Source organism: Pelophylax lessonae (genome assembly GCF_965119305.1).
Source record: "Pelophylax lessonae genome assembly, chromosome: 1".
Classification (NCBI taxonomy): Eukaryota; Metazoa; Chordata; class Amphibia; order Anura; family Ranidae; genus Pelophylax; species Pelophylax lessonae.
Window position 1 is genome coordinate 595,126,274 of NC_138768.1, and position 22,175 is coordinate 595,148,448.

The following is a 22,175-nucleotide window of genomic DNA, read 5'->3' on the forward strand; positions in this document are numbered from 1 at the left end:
TCAAAAGGAATGCACAGGAGAGGAGTGCCTGTCAAAATTTGAGCATAAAAAAAAAAAGGGACATGGAGGCAGGTACATGCCGGCTAAATGTCTGCACTTTAGGACTCATGTTTTTTGTTTAGGTATAGCAAAAAGGTGTTTAACAGGCAACTATAAAATACCACCTACATTATTTTTATTTCAATATCCAGACAGCCAAATTAATATTTAAATATACAATATAGACATTTTGCAATAAGTGCTGATCCTGCTGAAATCCAATGTAGTGCGGTAACACATTGCCTCTGATGTACTAAATTCCAAATCAATGTTACCAGCCCTGTCCAGGTTACTGTGACCTACAGAACACTTCCATGTTATGGAGATGAGAAGAGGGAGTTGTTTTGTAGTTTAAATCAGAAATGAGCAATCGAGGGTGACATCAATGCTTCTCCATCAATACAGTAGTTATTGTTATCACCCTAGGACAGGACAGGAAGTGTGTTACGGGCAAGTTCACCAAGTTAAAAGTAAAAAAGAGGGGAAAAAAATGCAGCCAGTACATTTAAGGGTGGCTAAGCTGCAATATTCCATTTTTGTTCATTGGTTTAGATACACCTACAGTGTTGTGCAAGGTTATTCTGAAATGAAATTTGTAGAAATAGTTGACTAATGTATTTGAACAGGCAAACATGAGATCAATAAAAAAAATAGTGCCTACAGATAAAAGGTGGTACACAAATAACTTTCATGAGCTAAAATTAACAAAAATGTGGATTTATATGGAGAAAAAGTTAGTACACTCCTACATTTAAATACAGAAAATTAGAATCTGTTCCAGATTGTGTTCGTCATTTTCTCACCGAATGCAATGATTGGAGGAAGTGGAAAGGTGAGGCAGTCACATCTCATGTTTTTTCACCACATCCAATCAGAGAATGTTTTGCATTCCTTGCAAAATTCAAAGCATTCTCTGAATGGTGCTCATGCCAGTCAAGTAACCTCCTATGTTCACAATACAGCAGGGCAGCTGCTCAGCCCAGGAAATGGAAGCTAGTGGAGATCACTGCAGTGGCGTGGTCTATTGGATTTTCGGCATCTAGAGGGATCCCATAGGTATGGTATATTCAGAGTTTCAGAGTAAACCTAGCATTACCTGGAATTCTTGTTTAAAAGAATAGAGGGTTTTGGACAGCCTTAGGCAAAGCCCTAAATTGACTCCCATTTAAAAATTTTGTAGGGGGATTTTTGAAAAAGGGGAGTTCGTGCAAGGAATCCCACAAACTTCTTGCAATAGAAGAAATTATGCATGGAACCAGTAAAAGATTTCAGAGTCAATGCCAGACACTGGTGGCTATACAAAACAGAAGGCAGCTTTTGATGCCAAGGGCGTACTTATGTTTTTCCACAGTACACTATTACATCTGATATTTTTGTTGAAATAACTCATTGAAAAGGCAAAGGTTTCTCGCATTCTTATTCCAAATATACCATCTTTATCTGTAGGCAATGTTTAAATAAAGAATATTTGACAGTTCAAATATTTTAAAGTCAACTATTTTCATGGGAGGGACTTGGTGTACCTAGCCCACCTATAATCTACATTAAAGCAAATAGAGCTTTAAGAGGTCGGCGGAAGAACAAATCTTTACTTCCCAATCAATCGGTTGTTGTCCCCAGTTAGCAACATCATGAGGCATACATCTTAGGATTTCTCATAGAAATTTTTTGGTTTTTACCCATTGAATTTGTAAAAGAAAAAAAAAATGCATTGGAGCTTTGAGATAGTTTTTACTTATGTTTGAGTATTGTTACCCATGTTTTTTATTAACCCATTTAATCAAACAATGTAACCTTTGTTAGCTCAAATTTTTGCTCTTGGAATCCTAATAAAAGGCAAGATAAACATGCATGTTATGGTTTGAATTATTATTCCATCAACGCACATTACAGCTTCTTCAGTGTGAGGGCATGACCAAACAAATTAGGTAATTTGTGTGTATTCCTAATGCTTGAGCATTTTGGATATTCGGTATCCAAAAAGTATTCACTTCTGTAATAATGACACAAAAGGTGATCAACAAAGTATATGATGGACTCAATTAAAAAGGTATTTAAACCCCATGACTAAATTACATTATTGGAAGGCATTTATTGTGTTTTGTTTTGTCAGGACTGCTTCTCTCCCCTTCAAGTGCATGGGGATGCAATATAATGACCAATGCCTTTGACCTGCAGCTCTCTTAAAGGATAAGTTCCTCTTGGGAAACGTGCTATATGTTCCAGCATCTGCAGCTCTCCCTGCACCCACCTGTCACTATTTGAAAACAGAGCTCCACCCACATGGCTGCATCATTCATTCAGTTTCCTGTGAATGAATGCCTACAAATACTGTCAGCCATTGATGCTGATGGCTTGTAGTTTTCAATGAGCTGCAAGGGCGCTGGTGAGCGCTCTCGTAGTCCTTTGATTCTTTCTGCTCTCGGGTAACTGTAAGTGGAGTTTGCATTGCCATGAACTTGTATGCAAAACTTGTTAAAAGCAAACAAAAGCTCCTAAATATGAAACGTTTATGAATATTTAATTTGTTCTATATTAAGCTAGTTTAAAAAAACCCTATTTTTTGTAACAACTGTTTTGCTGACAAAAGACTTCTACAGAGCTCACAATCTCAAATTTTATACAAAACGTGACTGATTTAGGAGTGACTCACCCCTTTTCCCCAGTGCAAATAGGGCACTTTTAGTTACAGAGTAAGAAGTTACTATGCTCTTTAAAGAACCTATACCGCTTGGAAAAAACAGTGTGTCATGGGTGCATTTTGTATTCACTGTGTATTTGTAGAATAGATTTATGTTAAAGTTTAAAAAAATACAGTGACGTGTGATGCCAAACCATTAGGCTTTTCTCAATTTAAAATAGACTGGAGGCAGTTATTCCCACTTAGTATCTGTGTTGTGGTGGGGCAGAACTGCGTTAGCCAACCCCCCCTACCCTGATATTTATTTTTCTGCAGGCTTATGCGCAATTCTCCATTTGTTCTGGCGTGTCGGCAGCCCATTCATAATAAAATTGGCTACCTTAATGCAATGCATGTTAAACCACAATGAAGCTAAGAATGAACTGGCCCGAAGGAGTAGAGTTTAGCAGAGAGAGGGTAGAGCTTTGTGACAGACCCTTAACAATTGCTCATGTCTAGAATGCAAAGAGATATAAGCAGTCTAATAAAACTCTATCCTTATCTGCATGTTAGAAAGGGGTCAATGAAAGAAAATGACTACATTTACACACTGTCCCCTATGACGTTTGGACATTTACATTCGTGTAAGATTGTTAATGGCTTGTTATGCAAGTCTATCGCATTCTAGCATTTATGTCCTAATACACACACACACAAATATAAATGAATGCAGAGAACGAAGAGGTTTATTAAAAATCTAAACCGCCTTACAAAATTAGTTCTCAGAAGAAAAAAATGGATTTGCGACGAAGGACATAAAACACATTTGTTGAGAATCGTAAGATGCCGTCTTCTAAACGATCTTTAAGCAACACTGGTTTAGAATAAATTTCTTCCAGAGCATTCACTAATAGTTCAAAACACTACGAATGCTGAAAAGGAGACAAAAAAGAAAGAAAGAAAAAAAAAAGAAATATTCATTAATATTTTAGCTTTTATCCACATTGTGTAAATGAAGGATGCAAAGAGTCATAAGCTAAACAGTGGTGCTAATTGTTTTATTTGGATCACAGCAAGTAGATATGACCACATAATGTTTCTAAAATTAATGCCACGGGAAAGGAAAGATTCAAACAAGCATTTGATTTTCCCTCCCCCTTCCTACTATTTATGAATAAAAATTATTTGCGAGAAATCTCCCAATTATTGTCTTTCCAGCAACCCAGATCTCTAAATGTTAACTTATTTTAACTTTTTCACCGACATAAGGCAGCTTTTTACACACACTCCATTTGCTGATCCTCCCTCTGGTGAATCACTTCCCTGTGCTCCATAAGCTACAGTGGAGCTTATCCACTATGTGATGGCATTTAAGTTATGGAGGGGGGGGGGGCTACCATTGCACTACACATGGCATATATAGGTGTGCATGCTGATCAGAGTGATCATTTTAGAGCCATTATTCGCTTTGAATGCTAAACTGTTGAGCTGAGAGTGAAGGTTCGTCCTTGAAACTGGTCAATGGTAATGCAAGCAAGAGACAATGGCTGCATGCTCTCTAAAAGGATCGACTACAGGAATTTCTTCTGCGCAATAAAGGATGAGTTGGTGTCATTTTATGTGATATAGCAAATTCTAAAAAGAACATTTGCGAGTACCACATTAAACTATTTTTAATAAAGGTTATATGAATGTGTCAAACAATGCTTGTGCGATGTTCATTCTATAGCCTTTACAACTTTGCCAAAGTACCAAAGATTGTCATGGTTTCATGTACACATGCAATTTTAAGGATTCACATGTTTGGCATCCATTTACTCAGCACTATCTCATATTTTATGAATTACCAAAAAAGGTTATAAACTTTTTGTGCATACTAAAATTAAAACTTTCAAGTGGTTGTTAACCCTCTCAAAAACCCAGTGATGTGACTGGCCTTGGGTGATACGCAGATGAAACAAATCCTTATATAGGTTTTACTTCTTTATCTGCAGTTTTCTCTTGTCTACTGTAAACCCCCCTCCATTGCGGGGGTTACGTTCCGGACCCAGTAAACAGTAAACAGTAAAAACAGTAAACAGAGCGGGCGGATCTCCTCAGTGACAAGGAGTGACAGATCGGAGTGTTCAGCATAGCTGAACATCCGATCTGTCCCTGGCTCACTCAGTCACCTCCCCCCCCCCACGTTAGTAAGCACCAGGCATACATTAACCCCTCCCTCTCCAATAAAATTAACCCCTTCCCTGCCAGTGTCATTTTTACAGTAACAGTGCATATATATAGCACTGATTACTGCAGTAATGTCACTGGTACCCCCAAAAGTGTCAGTCAAGGGTCCGATCTGTCCGCCGCAATGTCGCAGTCCCGCAAAAAAAAAAAAAAAAAAAAAAAACACACACCAAAAATGACAGAAATCTTTCCCTTAGTTAGTAAACGCAATAACTTTTGCGCAAACCAATCAAAATACGCTTATTGTGATTTTTTTTTTTACCAAACATAGGTAGCAGAAAACAAATTGGCCAAAAATTTAAAAAAAATTGGTTTTTACATCTTTTTTGGGGGGAATTTCATATAAAAAAAATGTTAAAAATATTGTTATTTTTTCAAAATAAACGCTCTTTTTTTGTTTATAGCGCAAAAAGTAAAAATCGCACAGGTGATCAAACACCACCAAAAGAAAGCTCTGTTTGTGGGGAAAAAAAGGACGTATATTTCGTTTGGGTACGGCGTCACACGACCGCGCAATTGTCAGTTTAAGTCGCACAGCGCCGAATCGCAAAAAGTGGCCCAGACGTAAGACAGCAAAATGCTCTAGTGGTAAAGTGGTTAAAATGCATTGTAGGCATGTTTTTTTTTTTACGGTCACTGTATGTGTAAAAGCATTTTAAAAGGTCTTTAAACACACTTTTAAAACAATAGAAACTCATTTAAACACATAAAAGATACTGAGAGACATAGCAAGAGCTATGGAAAACAAAAATATTTCATTTTTAATGATTTATATAGTAAAATAACATTACACAAAAAAAAAAAAAAAAACGCAATATACCGGGACCGCAAAAACTGAACCGCTATGGAGCGGGGGTTTACTGTACAACACTTCAAAAGAGCACAATTGTGATAAAACCCTTCAAATGGGAGTGGAAAGGAGGGGGTGGAGAGCTGCAGTTACACTGTGTGAGAGTTGATTGGAGAAAAGGAACACATGCCCCCCTCCACATAGGCAGAGGAACAATGCAACATGCAGAGCTGTATTCCGAATAGACAAGCTGTGTGCTGATCTGCCTTCCACTCATAAATTTTATCTCAAGTATCGGGAAAACTTCTCAGAAGTGACTCATGCTTATAACAGAGAAATTAAGCACCAGAGAGAAAAGACACTCAGAGCTTTGGAGATAGACAAGTAAACACTAGAGATACATTTGATTTGTTCACATTTCGTGACTGCGGTTTACAACCACTTTAAGGCCGCCCATACATGGTTTAAATCTCAATTCAGCAGGAACCGGCCGAGATTCGAACCGTTAACGGCAGGCTGAATATACCGAAGTTGATTGATAGATCAACTTGGGTACAACCAGCCTGCCAGATTCTCCTGCAATTATAATCAGTCTTCTCTCGGCGAGGGCAGCTTTCCCAACCCTCCCCCATCGGGAGAAGACAATGGCCCAGTAGGAAGGATTCCTGCATCAACACTGTGTGTTGATGGGGGAAATCAAGCAAATTTCTTTCCTGCAACCTGTGTATGGCCGGTCTAAGTGTATTTTTTTTTTTTTTTTTTTTTACAGACAAACAATTTGAACTACCGCCATTTTATTCTACAGGGTCTTTACTCTTGGAAAACATATGTTTGGAGGTTTGAAGTAATTGTCAGGCGTAAAATGTGCAATTTAACAAAAAAAATAAATGCACAAACAGCCCTGGCAGCAAAAAGGTTAATCTACAAGGTCCCTGCAAGAGAGGACTGTATACTTACCACTCTGGCAGCCTCTCTCTCATACTTCATCTGTATTCCAGCACTAAAACCTCTATAGCACTCAAAAGATTTGAGAGTGTAAAATGTGTCCTGTGACATGCACGTTTTCCTTTAACTGCTAATCAACATGCACCTAAAAGTGTATGTCCTGACCTTATCCAATTTTACCCCCAAACCTCGTTCCCCACCTCTAGAGCAGGTTTTCCTTTTACTTTGTTACTGTAGTGAGAGACAGCTACTTCATTACTACCTGTGATATCAACAGGCTTGTAATATTAAAGGCAGTCTAGATTAAAAGAAAAAGCTACAGTCTAATCAGCAATAGTCATCTTTCATTAGGAATGTCGTCTGCGGAACCTATGTGCCACAAGATATCCTCAATCTTCCAGCTTGGCACCCAGCGTCATTTACCTGGAAGAATGAGGTGACAAAATGAGTGCCATGGGCATTTTTGCAGGTGTCACCTTGGCTCCCTTCATTCACAATGTGCTGAGTGCTGCTAAAAATTAGGTTAGTGCCACTCTCTGCATCATCGGCAAACCACCTAGGACACGTCACATGACCGGCCTAAAGATATCTAAAAACATCCCTGGCACTATCACTATCTTGGGGGAAACAATCATCAATCAGTTTAGGTAAATCCATCAAGATAATAGTTTCCAGATTAGATGGCTGGGCTTGTATGTACAGTAGCTGTCAAACATGCCCCAAGACATAATATTACTCTCCAGACTGGCCAACAGATCTAATTTCTAAAGGAGCATAAATGCATGTCAGAATTTGACATGACTGAAATAAACCAACCTCTTTCCAGTGTGCATCAGCTCGAAGGCTTCATTAATAGCAGTGAAAGGCAAAGTGTGCGTTACAAATTCATCAACTTTCATTTTTTTTGCCATGTATTCCGAGACCAGCTTAGGAACACTGTCTACACTCTTCCAACCTGGTAAAAAAAAAAACAAGTTTTAATTCGACAGGAGAAACGGCTATTATGCAAGCACGTCAATTTTTTCCCCCCCCAAGCCAAAAAGTTGGAATAATTCACATATTAGCAGTTACTGCAAAGACCATTTTTTTTTGTTTAGGTTCATGGTTGATGTTGCCATTATGGCCTTGTGCAGTAAAAAAATAAAGTAAGAAGCAACTGAAATCTGGGAGGCCCAAAAAGGCAGACAGATTGCAAAGGACTAATCACCAACATTGCTTGTGGTCTCATTGCAGTTGATCTTGTTCCATTACTTATTTACCATCTTTTTTCTGCACTGCATCTGTGTGGTGTCAGCATCATGGTAGAGGCAAGGTTTTGCTTTCTCATGTCAGAGCTTAGCACGGAGTACAGTGAGAAGCAAAACAAGATTTTTGACTTACCTGTAAAATACCTTTCCTTGAGTACATCGCAGGATACAGGTAAGTTCATTCTTAGACCACTGGGCTATGCTCAACCTACAAGTGATTGGACACTGGCAAATAGGAAAACTTGAAGCCGCTCAGCATAACCTTTCCCAATCCCAGCATTGCCTCGATTTTGGTCAGCAAGCAACAACAGAAAAAAAAAAAACAGTAGGGAAGGACCTGTTAGCAATGGCTAACAGGCTCAACAGAAACAGTTCTTTTATCCGAACAAGACAAGGGATAACAGAAGGCAATTTATGTAAATGCATAGGAGCCATCAAATAACTGGTGTCTGCTCACATTATGGGGTTGATTAAAACTGGAGCACTCAATCTGGTGCAGTGGTGCATCAGCTTCTAACTTAGACTTTTTCAATTAAGTTGTGACAAAAAAACCTGGAAGCTGATTGGTTACTATCCACAGTACATCTATCACTACCTTTAAAAGACAATGTTGACTACGGATGTCGCTTTCTACTTTATGTGTCTTTTTTTAGATGGACTAAACTTTTTATAATCATAACTAAGGCATAACTAAGGCGGCCCTTACAGAGCCGCCAGTAGAACTTTCTGACTGAAGCCGGGGCCTAAACATCCTCCTGGTAAACGTGTATGAACAGAATAATGGATCTCCTCACAGACCTTGAAAACCAAGACCTCATGACTAATTTGTCTACGATATTGCTTCCTGACAAAACTGAGGCAATGTTTGAATTAGAAGAAGTTATGCTGAGCAGCGTCAAGCTTTGCTATTTGCCAGTGTCCAATCACCTGTAGGTGGATCATAACACAATAGTCTAAGAATTGACTATCGTGTCCTGTGATGTACGTTTAAGAAAGTATCATCGTCAAGTTGCCCAAGACTAGCAGGCAAAGTACCCTAATATCACACTGCAGATATAAATCTATGAGGCTGTCACATACCAGGAAATACACTGCTATTTTTCAGAGAAAATTTCAGACAAGGAAAAAAAAAAAACCTACTGGCCCATGGAGTCCAGGGATGCATTCCCCACTAACAATTCCTCTTAGGCCTGTGGATCCCATGCAACACCATCTTCAATTTGGGAGCCAGCTACGACTACCTCGTGATCCATGGCTGGCTCCCCAGCAAGACTGGTCCTGCAGCCTCCTAAAATGTGTGAGGCTATTTGAGAAGGCTGCAGCCTAAGGTAATGTCATCCTTGCCTAGGTGAGGATTAAGTGGGAACCTCTCACAGAAAGATACAAATACTCTGCAATCTTATAGGGAGGCAAGGGGAGGAATAGGATGAGTGGTACTTTACATTTTTCTTTTCCAATAATTTTTATTGAGAGTTTACATAAATCATAAAACAAAAAAAGATTTTTCACATAGAACAGGTATATTAGTATACCAAAAAAGATACAGCAAGGTACAAGAAATATGAACATAATGATATATTCCAACAAATGTACCTGTTATATTGCGTCACTGTAGGAGCTGTATCATAACAAACAAGTAACGAGAGAATCGGCATAGTCTAGGTTCCCTGTCTATCCTTGAGAGGAGAGAGGGGGACCACAACCGCATGATCATGTGGCCGATATCAATATATCTATGCGATCTGAGATAAGTGGGGGCGAAGGGACTAAGCAAGGGATCCAAGTAGTAATTAGGATCTGTCCGAGTCCCCACAGTTCTTCACATACAATGAAATATCTTATAATGTATAGCTCACTGGTCATTCAAATAAAAAAGAGAGAAGCCAATAAAAAGCGGAGAAAGGAGAAAGGAAAAAAAGAGAAGGAAGGAGAAGATAAAAGGGAGATGTGCACTACTGACATCTAAGCTTAGCTAGGTACGGATACTTCATGAGGCTTTGGAAAAATATTTAATCCAAGAAGTAGGGCTGAAACAACTAATCGATTAATCGACTACTTAGTGATTATGAAAATAGTTGTCAACAATTTTCATAATCGACTAGTTGGTTAGCCGATTAGTTGGCCTGCATACAGAATGCATTATTTGTTTACATATCAGGAAATACAGTGCAGCACACCCTCCATACATGTCAGTATACACAGTGGAATACACATACAGCCCAGTACATCCCCATACACAGTGTAGCACACATACAGCTCAGTACACCCTCCATACATGTCACTGAGCTTGTGAATGTGTGAGGAGCAATGCCTCATGAGACATGTAGTCCCATACCTTGCTATAGGGGAACTCAATTATACTTTGCAGCTTGCTATAGGGGCACTCTTAAGATAGGAGGAGCAAGAATTGGCAATAGGGGACCCCAGAAGAGGAAGTACGAATACAGATACTTTTTCTCAAGTACTCCCCGATATCAAATTACCGATACCTAATTTTATTGTTGAGACAGTTTTTATTTTGACTAATGAAAAATTATTACCGTTTCTTTACAATTATGAAGAACATTTCTTTCGTGGCTTTGAAATTGTGCTACTTCAACGGGATTTTAAAGCCGCAGATCAGTACAATTTGGACCTCTAAATTCTTTGCGTCGAACTCCATGCAAGTCAATGAAATCCCAAAAAGGTTTTCGTTTTTAGTATCAGAACATTTGCATGAGTGCTAATGCTTAGTATCCACACCAATATTGGTATCGGTGCAACACTATGTGTGTGTGCGTGTGTGTATACACACACACAGCTGCAAGAAAAAGTATGCGAACCCTTTGGAATGATATGGATTTCTGCACTATTTGGTCATAAAATGTGATCTGATCATCATCTAAGTCACAACAATAGACAATCACAGTCTGCTTAAAACTAATAACACACAAGAATGAAATGTTGCCATGTTTTTATTGAACACACCATGTAAACATTCACAGTGCAGGTGGAAAAAGTATGTGAACCCCTAGACTAATGACATCTCCAAGAGCTAATTGGAGTGAGATGTCAGCCAACTGGAGCCCAATCAATGAGATGAGATGTGTTGGTTACAGCTGCCCTATAAAAAAAACACACCAATTCTGGGTTTGCTTTTCACAAGAAGCATTGCCTGATGTGAATGATGCCTCGCACAAAAGAGCTCTCAGAAGACCTAAGTTTAAGAATTGTTGACTTGCATAAAGCTGGAAAGTGTTATAAAAAGTATCTCCAAAAGCCTTGCCGTTCATCAGTCCACGGTAAGACAAATTGTCTATAAATGGAGAAAGTTCAGCACTGCTGCTACTCTCCCTAGGAGTGGCCGTCCTGTAAAGATGACTGCAAAAGCACAGCGCAGACTGCTCAATGAGGGGAAGAAGAATCCTAGAGTGTCAGCTAAAGACTTACAAAAGTCACTGGCAAATGCTAACATCCCTGTTAGCGAATCTGCAATATGTAAAACACTAAACAAGAATGGATTTCATGGGAGGATACCACAGAGGAAGCCACTGCTATCCAAACAAAACATTGTTGCACGTTTATAGTTTGCACAAGAGCACCTGGATTTTCCACAGCAGTACTGGCAAAATATTCTGTGGACAGATGAAACCAAAGTTGAGTTGTTTGGAAGAAACACACACCACGTGTGGCACAGCACACCAACATCAAAACCTCATCCCAATTGTGAAGTATGGTGGTGGGGGCATCATGGTTTGGGGCCTGGACGGATTGCTATCATCGAAGGAAAAATTAATTCCCAAGTTTATCAAGACATTTTGCAGGAGAACTTAAGGCCATCTGTCTACCAGCTGAAGCTCAACAGAAGATGGGTGTTGCAACAGGACAATAACCCAAAGCATAGAAGTAAATCCAACAACAGAATGGCTTAAACAGAAGAAAATACGCCTTCTGATTGAGATGCTGTGGCATGACCTCAAGAAAGCGATTCACCCCAGACATCCCAAGAATATTGCTGAACTGAAACAGTTCTGTAAAGAGGAATGATCAAGAATTACTCCTGACCGTTGTGCACGTCTGATCTGCAACTACAGGAAACGTTTGGTTGAAGTTATTGCTGCCAAAAGGAGGTTCAACCAGTTATTAAATTCAAGGGTTCACATACTTTTTCCACCTGCACTGTGAATGTTTACATGGTGTGTTCAATAAAAACATGGCAACATTTCATTCTTTATGTCAGGGGTGGGGAACCTATGTCTCAGGGGCCGTATGCGGCCCTCAAAGTCATTTGGTCCCCCCCCCCCCCGTGCAGCTGAGTCTGTGTCTCTCAGCTGATCTGTCAGAATGGAGCCAATGCTTCCTGTATAGTTCCGGCTCCATTGTGACAGTCTGAGTGAGTCACAGGCGGAGTGATATCAAATGCGTTCCGCCTGTGACCAATACAGGAAACATCGCCTCTTCCTCCAGCGTGGCACCGCTGCTAGCCAGCATTTCCCGCCAGCAGCACACACAGCAGTACCAGCCAGAGTCGGCAGTACCAGCCAGAGTCGGCAGTACCCACCGCAGTACCAGCCTGAATTAGCAATACCCACCGCAGTACCAGCCTGAATTAGCAATACCCACAGCAGTACCAGCCTGAATTAGCAATACCCACAGCAGTACCAGCCTGAATTAGCAATACCCACAGCAGTACCAGCCTGAATCAGCAATAACCACAGCAGTACCCACAGCACAGTACAAGCCAGCAGTACCAGCCTGAGCCAGCTGTACCAGCCAGCTGTACCAGCCAGCAGTACCAGCCAGCAGTTCTTTTCAAAACTTGCCACCATAAGGTCGACTGCGCTCCAGACTGACTGACGCAAACCTGGAAAACCAGTTGCGAGTAGCAACATCATCAATACCAGCTAACATCACACACCTCACCAAAGAGAAGCAGTTGCAGTTATCACATTAGGGGTGAGTTAATTGTTTGACCAAATATAACAGGCACATTTTTAAGTTGATAATTTTGTACGGCCCCCGAATGATTTTATAAATACCCAAATGGCCCTTGGCAGAAAAAAGGTTCCCCACCCCTGCTTTATGTGTTATTAGTTGAAGCAGACAGTGATTGTCTATTGTTGTGACTTCGATGATGATGATGATCAGATCACATTTTATGACCAATTTGTGTAGAAATCCATGTCATTCCAAATGGTTCACATACTTTTTCTTACAGCTGTATCTCTTCTGTTATTAGAGTAGATTAGATATTTGTTCTCTCACCACATAGCTACAAATTCTGAAAGAATTCCTCTGCACACTACTACACCCTTTCCAGCAAATTATGCAATAAAAAAACTTACCGTTAGTTCACTGGTAACGGCTTTTCTCTTAAATCCTTCCAGGACGGCCTAATTTGGGAGATTGTGGCTCCGCCTCACAGGAAACACAACTAATTTGCAGCTGTTTAAAAGGGTCCCACCCATCCTTAGCTCCAGTTAATAGGAAAGTAGTTTCCAACCAAACCTTAAGGAATATAGTCAAACAGCTACTTATAAATACATATACATATTCTTTTAGAACTCACCACCACATAGGGCGGGAAGTAGGCCGGCCGTCCTGGAAGGATTTAAGAGAAAAGCCGTTACCAGTGAACTAACGGTAAGTTTTCTCCTTTCATCCTTCCAGGACGGCCTAATTTGGGAGGATAATAAAGGAATCCATACTGGCCTACCTTAGGGCGGGACCACTGCCTGTAAAACCTTTCTGCCAAAGGCAAAGTCTTGTTGCGACAGTACTTCCACACGATAGTGCTTTAGGAAGGTATCTTGACTGGACCAAGTGGCAGCATGGCGGATCTGTTCCCAGGATGCTCTGGCTTTTTCGGCCCAGGAAGTTGCCATGCCCCTTGTAGAAGGTGCCTTTAGAGTTGTTGGTGTGGGGGTACCTGACACCTTATAAGACATACTAATGGCTTGTTTAATCCACCTAGAGATTGAGGGTTTTGATGCTTGTAAACCCTTCTTTGGTCCAGAATACAGAACCAATAAGTGACTGGATCTTCTAAAACTCTTGGTTCTTTCTAGATATGCTAGAAGGCATCTTCTAACATCTAAGCAATGGAATTTTACTTCTTTTGCACACTTAGGTTTCTCACAAAATGATGGGAGAATCATCTCTTGATTCTTATGAAAAGATGACACTACCTTGGGCAGGTACAGTGGATCTGGTTTAAGAATCACCCTGTCTTGGAGAATTCTCATAAAGGGTTCTTTCATGGATAAACTTTGCAAATCTCCTACTCTCCTGGCTGTGGTGATTGCTAACAAAAAAGTTAACTTAATAGTCAAAATGTTTAAACTAATTTTGTTTAAGGGTTCAAACGCTTCACTAGATAATGCCTCTAGTACTAGCGTTAAGTTCCAGGCTGGAACAATAGTTCTGTTCATTGGAGACACCCTTCTCCGAGCCAACAGAAATCTTTTAATTAAAGGTTCTTGGGCTAACCTTTTGTCTAAAAAAAACAGAAAGTGCTGCTATCTGTACTTTAAGGGTGTTCACTGCCACCCCCTTATCTACCCCATCCTGTAAAAAATCCAGGATCCTTGGGGTTGAGGCAGAGGAATCCTTCTTCTGACTCTGCCAAGTACAAAAAGTTTTCCAGATTTTGGAATAAATTTTTCTAGTTACTGGCTTTCTACTAGAAAGGAGGGTCTCAATGACTGTCTGAGCATCCTTTTTCTTTTAATATTTGGCGTTCCCTATCTAGATAATTGATCTGGGGGGAATCAGAGTTCCCTGTAGTGACCGCTCTAGTATTTCCCAAAGAACTGTCACCAAAAGACACCAGGGTTGCAAATCACATCGTTTTTTGCGACCATGTTCTGTGGCTCTGCAGAACTCTTGATATTAAATTTTGTAGTGGAAAGGCATAGGTTTGCTTGAACGGCCCAGGTAATACTGGGGTCTCCAAGTCCAGCATATCCTTCTGTTCTAACAGAAGGGAGAACTGCTCTACTTTTTGGCTCTTCTGCGTGACAAACATGTCCACTCCTGATTGACAATTTTATTGGACCAGGTGTTAGAGAATTGTGGAGTTCAGTTCCCATTCTACCTGTTGGGTGAGACGGTAACTGATTCCCAACAGATCTGCTGATTTTTGCCAGATTCCCATATCGACCAGACATGGGACCCACCTTTGGCCTAGTATGTACAGAAGACCTACTACCTTGACCCAAATTTTTATAAAGATCCTTGGATTTGCTGCCAAGCAAAGAGGAGAAACTCTGGGCTGCCTGAGAAATGCTTGATTGTAATGTGTAGGTAAGCATTTCTTACATCCAGCATTGTCATACAGACATTTTGGTACAGATTTTTTCTGACCATGAACATGTTCACCCTGGAGAACTTTTGTTCTATTTTTAAAGGGACAGGTCATAGTTAACTTTGGTACCAGTTGTGAGACCAACTCCAATTGGTACCCTTCCCGATGCAGAAAGTAGGGACTGGCAGAGATGTTTTCCCATTGGGAAGCAAAATGGGTCAGTCTGCCCCCTACACTGACGCTGACGTCAGTTAGATTCTTTGGGTTTTGGCCCAGGTTTGAGGAACAACAAATTGTCCCCTTGTTTTCCTTTCCCAGAACCCTTCTTCCTGGCCTTGAATGGTCTTTTTTGATTCTTGCCTTGGAAGTTTTGAAAGGAATATCTTCCTGATTTCTCCTTTCTCTTGGTGGGGAACTTTTTCCCCTTTTCTGCGGATCTGGACAAGGTATCATCAAGTCCTGAACCGAACAGTAATGAACCTTCAAAAGGCAGGGCACAAAGTCTTACTTTAGAGTTTGTATCACCTTCCCAAGCTTTGACCCAAAGCGCCCGTCTAGCAGAATTTACTAACGCTGCTGTTTTAGCAGATGCTGCTAATGACTCCACAGCTGCGTCTGCTAGATAGGACGCAGCTTTACTAATCATGTTCAAGGAATCTATCAGATCTTGTGATCCTGCCATACTGCGGACACGTTTTAACAGTTCCTTAAGCCAAAAGTCTGTATTCCTGGCCATACAGGTATCAGCTAAGGCTATAGTTGTATTGTATGCATTTGAATCCCAGGCTTTACTTAAAGCGGATTCAATCCTGCGATCCATGGGATCTGTAATATGCCCGGCATTTTCAAAGGATAAATCTGTTCCTTTTGATAACTGTGCCAGGGGAGCATCAAGTTTAGGGTTTTTTGTAAATACCTCCAATTCTTGAGGCTGAAAAGGGAAACCTTCTTTTCCAGTTTTTTGGTCTGGAAAAGGCATGTGTAGGTACCTTCCATTCCTGGTGTATTATGTCTTTTAATGACTGGTGAATTGGAATGGTTCTGTACTGGGCTTTCCCCAAGCCTTTGTAAACTTTGTCTTTGCAAGAAGACTTTTTTGCTGGAATAGGAATCTCTTCAGTGTCATATACTACTTTGAGAAGACCCTGCATATATTCCAAGGAAAAAAGATTTTTAACTTTTTCCCCCTCACTGTTATTTTCTGAGTCCTCATCTGAACTTGAAGAGTCTCTTAAATAACTAGAACCCTCTTCTGGATCCTCCTGTTCCCTAATCTGAGTTGAGGGAATGGATAGATTATCTTCCCAGAGGGATGAGGGTCCCATTGACCCCCCAGCATCTTGGGAGGACGCATTGTCTGCTCCTTCCAATGCTGGGACTAGAGGGATAGCTGCTGAAGCCTTAAAGGACTGAACAGCAGCTGCCATTTCCTCCTTCATAGATTTAAGCAAATCTTTCATAAGGTCCTGCCCTGCCAATTTATTAATGCAAGTCTGGCATAAGGGCTTTGTGTAAGACTTAGATAACCTAGCCCCGCATTCCCCACATTTTTTAGTTGAGGACAGGGGTCTGGCAGGGGCTTCCTGTGCCGGTGGTGTACCTGTGACAACACATGAAAAACAAGGAGAGGACACCATGAAGCGCATAATCTTCTTGCCTATCAGTACGGCAATATACAGGAAAAGCATGGCATGGCATACCTGTCACTAACAGACAGCAGTGGGCCGCCATCGGTATCACTTACCCGATCCTGTCGCCTCCTGCGTTGCCGCTTTCTCCCCTGTGAGGACTGCGGCTGCTTGTGTCTCTTTTTGGGGCTTCCGCCCTCTCGGAGTCGGAGAGTCAGCCATGGTAGTACCGAGTTCGCTCCGATCCGGCGTCTCCTCCACGCTGGGTTTCTTCCGGGAGTCAGCCGCTCCGCCCCTTCCGCCGGAACTTCCTGTCTCCATAGCAAGGCTTGGGGCTCACCGCTCGGCGGGAAATTCGAAATCCTTACCGCCAGCGAAGTGAATGGAGGAGACTTCCTGCAGAGACTAACAGGACTTCAGGTATGAGGGACCTTCACTACATGGCAAACAGCACTACCTGGTATGTTTGGCGACCTGAAAGCTCCTTTTTCCAAGGACACAGCTAGGGAGGAACCTGCTATTAGGCCGACCGAAGCTGCCTTCCAGGGGTACCGTCTTGGCCAGCTATTTGCCTCAGGTTAGTAAAAAAAAAAAAACGTTCCGATGTGAGGTTGGAAACACAACTGAACTGGAGCTAAGGATGGGTGGGACCCTTTTAAACAGCTGCAAATTAGTTGTGTTTCCTGTGAGGCGGAGCCACAATCTCCCAAATTAGGTCGTCCTGGAAGGATGAAAGGAGAAAAAGAGGAATATTTAGTTCACATATAGTCCATCCAGAATTTGTAGTTTTATTATGTGGCCACACCCCTTTTAGCACCTGATAGTTTAAATACTATTGGGCTTTGACCAAGGATATATATTTTCTTATCATATAACTGATTATTTGCATTTACAACTGCATAGAGATATCAAAGAATAAATTAAAACGCCACACTTTATTTTAGCAGATTAATCGAAACAATAAAATCGGACAACTAATCGATTATGAAAATAATCATTAGTTGCAGCCCTACAAGGAAGGTTCCCAGACTTTGTCGAAGATGGCCTGCTTAGCAAGTAATATTGCCAAAAGGCGTTCATATAATCATGATCAACAACAGCTTCTTTTTCACCAAGTCGAAGGGGATCATGGGCGCCTTCTAAGACATAGCTACTGCAATCCTGGATGCTGTAAAAAAATCAATGCTAAAAGTTTCCTTGTGTCCCCCGATGCTCCCTCAACTGGATGTCCCAGTAGCCCTTGCTGTGGTGATGTAACCAAATTCACCTGGGTTAGTGAATAAATAAGATTAGAGATGCAAATCCAAAATCACCTGACTTTTGGTCATGTCCACCAAGTGTAGAACACTGTGCCTTCCATACCACATCCCCGAAAATGGGGGAAGTCCCCAGGACACACGCTGCCACCCTCACCGGAACCAGGTACCAGCGCAGCAAAACTTTGTAGTTTGCTTCAATCAATGAAGTATTAATGTATGATTTTGAAGCATATTGTGCCATTTAAACCAATCAACTTCAAACATTTCCCCTAAATCTTGTTCCCATTTATTCATATAAAACAATTTTTCCGAGAGGTCAAAATACTGTACATTTTTTAGATATGGCCGGTATGCTTATCGAAGGACCTACATAAATATTCCATCGAGGTGGAAGTGTTTAGAACATTTGTACGCTGTAGTCTCGTCACAAAATGTATGATCGGAGAGTAAATTTCAGAGTTAGGGAGTTGGTATTTTTCTAGTAGGATTTTCGATAAGATACCATTAAGATCACACATCAGCAATACACATCAAGCCCTTGTTTGTCCACCAGGCGAACACTTGGGGATTGAGACCCAAGGCAAAAATCGGGATTACAAGTCAAGGGAGCATGAGGGTATTTAAATTCATATAGTTTCATTAATCTATCCCATAAGCTTAGAGAAAAGAATAGTATGGGGCACATTATATTTGGTCTATCTCTGGTCCGCAGCCACATCATGTAACCAATTGTTTTAGTGGTGTGGAGAGAAGATTCAATTTTCATCCATAAGGGTGGTGAATGATAGTGAATAGCGAGTTGTGCTAATTGCGTGGCATGGAAGTATTTGGCCAAGTCCGGCACTACTAGACCACCTCTCAGTTTGGGTGTATGTAGAGTACACACTTATGCACCCTGGGTCTCCATATAAATGTCATTATCTTACGCTGAATCAAATTAATATCTGACATTTTTGATTGAGATAGGGAGTGTTCTAAACAAGTACAGTAGTCTTGGCAGAAGTTAGGAGTTGGCCTGACATAGGGTGTGCAAGGAAGGAGTTAAGGAAATTCACGAAAATGGGAGAGCCTCTCTTTGCCATTTAAAAGGAGAAGGAGTTTGATACTTTCATTTTTTAAATCAAGGTCTGCTTTAAGTCACAGGTTTACTAAAAATCTACACTGCTTACAAAAATTAAAGGAACTCTTAGAAAACACACCAGCTCTCATTGGGTAAAAATATCTTGCTGGATATCGATACTGATATGGTCTGGGTAATGTGTTAGGAATGAAAGGATGCCTAACAAGATCAGGGCATGCTCCTAAATGATACGATGGATGGTGTCCTGGGGCATTTCCTCCCAGATCTGGACCAGGGTATCACTGAGCTCCTGAACAGAACAGAGATGTCATATGGACCGAAAACAATGTCCCAGAGGTGTTCTATTGGATTTAGGTCAGGCAAGCATGGGGGCAATTCAATGGCATCAATTCCTTCATCCTCCAGGAACTGGCTGCATACTCTTGCCACATGAGGCCAGGCACTGTTGTGCACAAGGAAGAAGAATCCAGGACCCACTGCACCAACTTAGGGTCCGACAATGGGTCCAAGGGTTTCAGTCCAATACCTAATGACAGTCAGGGTGCCATTGTCTAGCCCAGGGATCCTCAAATTACGGCCCTCCAGCTGTTGCTGAACTACACATCCCATGAGGCATTGTACAACTCTGACATTTACAGACATGACAAGGCATGATGGGAATTGTAGTTCCTGAACAACAGGAGGACAATAGTTTGAGGACCCCTGGTCTAGCCTGTAGAGGTCTGTGCGTCCCTCCATGGATATGCCTCCCCAGACCATCACTGACCCACCATCAAACCGGCCATGCTGAACAATGTTACAGGCAGCATAATGTTCTCCACGACTTCTCCAGACCCTTTCACTTCTGTTACATGTGCTCAGGGTGAACCTGCTCTTATCTGTGAAAAGCACAGGGTGCCAGTGGTGGACCTGCCAATTCTGGTGTACAATTGTAGATAACAATCTAGCTCCACTGTGCCAGGAAGTGAGCACAGGGCCCAGTAGGATGTCGGGCCCCTAGGCCACCCTCAAAGTCTGTTTCTGATTGCATGGTCAGAGACAGTCACACCAGTGGCATGCTGGGGGTCATTTTGTAGGGTTCTGGCAGTGCTCATCCCGTTTCTCCTTGCACAAAGGAGCAGATACCGGTCCTGCTTGTAGGATAAAGGACCTTCTACGGCTTTGTCCATCTCCGATAGAGTAACCGCCTGTCACCCTGGAATTTCCTCCATTATCTTGAGACTGGGCTGGGAGATACAGCCAACCTTCTGGCAATGGCACGTAATGATGTGCTATCCCAGAGGAGTTGGACTGCCTGTGCAACCTCTATAGTGTCCAGGTATCGCCTTAGTCTACCAGTAGTGACACTGACCCCGGCCAAAGCAAAACTAATGAAAAAGTCAGAAAAGATGAGTAGGGAAAACAAATGTCAGTGGCCTCAATCGTAAAACTGTTTTGGTGGTCGTCTCATTGTTGCCCATCTAGTGCACCTGTTAATTAACACCAAAGCAGCTGAAACTGATTAACAACCCCCTTTGCCACTAAACTGACTTGATCAATATCCCTGGAGTTTAATTGACTTGATGCTATACTCTGATTAAAAAGTGTTCCTTTATTTTTTGAGCAGTGTATGTCATGAGATAGTCCTACTAAAAGGTTTATTGTCATGGGATAGTCTGTACAAGGTTCGTAAAGTTTAATTTAACTGTTTTTTTTTTTTTTACTATGTGCCATGTGTAGTTCTACCTCTCTATACCCTTTTGGGCACAACTGTAAAAAAATAGATAATATTTTATGGACTTGGACTAGGTTCTATTACTACAACATCCATATTAAAAAGGCAGGTATTGCTAAAATGTTGTAGGACTTTTTTTTAATCCTGCTAGAAGAAAAGTGCCTTGCTCTGGACCTTTACTTCAGAAAGATAGTGTTGCATGTTTCCCAATGTCAAGTATTTCTTGTTTATGTATTTAGTGTCATGATGCCAAGGACACGAGTCTCAAAGGAACGCCACACAGGAATATAAAATCGTTGATGTAGACAAATGTTTTACTGTAGTGTAAAATAAACAGATAGTATTCCAAATATACCAACAGAGATAATAAAATCTAAGATCTCTTAACCTCAGATTGCTAAAAACTAAATTGGTTATGTAGTATGTCGGCCTTACCACCGAAAGCAGTTCCTTTCCATGTACGTCCAGTGACCAGCTGGAATGGGCGTGTTGCGATCTCCTGGCCAGATGCTGCCACACCAACAATGACACTTACACCCCAGCCTTTATGGCAGGCCTCCAAGGCAGCACGCTAAAAAAAAAAATTATAAAATAAAAATATTAATAAAATATACTGGTAATTTGCTGTAATTTAAAAACGTAAAACACTGGTTTTGAAACAAAGGTTTGTAACTAAATAAAATAAGCTTGACACGAAGAAAAGAAAGCAAATTATTTCATTACTTAGGTGCTGTAAGCCAGTCCGTAAACATGACGTTGAAGCAGTAATAAACCCAGAAAAACGAAAATGTATTATTGAAGCTTAAAACTCCTTAAGGCCCCTTTCACACATGGAGTCCATTCAGATCCACCTGTCAATTTTTTGGGCGGATTTGAATGGACGCCCCATGCATCCCTATGGGGCATCGTATGTCAGCGGAGACATGTCCGCTGCCATCCGATCCATCAAAACCGGACGGATGGAAACCCTATTTTCCATCCGTCTGGCGGATCGGAGGAGAATGGACAGACGGTCCGTTTCCATCCGATTCCCCCAGAGATGAATGGGGACCTGATAGCGATGTCTCCGCACACAGCACGGAGACACAGCTGTCATCCGCCTGCTCCGCGGGCGATCGGCGGATCAATCCCCAGCTGAGAAAAACAGAGTCCGCCTGGCGGACTCCCGTGTGTGAAAGAGCCCTAAATGTGATGGCTGCATTGCTATTATTTTTTACCCGATGATCAAAGCTGTTATGAATTCATTCATAACAGCCGTTTCTCTTATGCTGTGATTGGCCCACAGCTATCACATGGTACCTGGGCCAATCACAGCACCCTGTACCATGTGATTTGTTG

The 22,175-nt window shown here is 41.4% G+C and overlaps 1 protein-coding gene across 1 annotated transcript in view; it reads right to left on the reverse strand.

Annotated features, from left to right (window-relative positions):
- Positions 1-3,379: 3,379 nt before the first annotated feature.
- LOC309548663 (uncharacterized protein) overlaps positions 3,380-22,175 on the reverse strand; it is a 138,974-nt gene continuing 120,178 nt past the window's right edge. The window contains exons 17-19 of the mRNA XM_082248627.1: positions 21,273-21,408; positions 7,440-7,578; positions 3,380-3,591 (exon numbers count right to left, since the gene is read on the reverse strand). Of these exons, the coding sequence (XP_082104753.1) occupies positions 3,567-3,591; positions 7,440-7,578; positions 21,273-21,408 (300 nt within the window). The 3' untranslated portion in view covers positions 3,380-3,566. The remainder of the gene's footprint in view (positions 3,592-7,439; positions 7,579-21,272; positions 21,409-22,175) is intronic.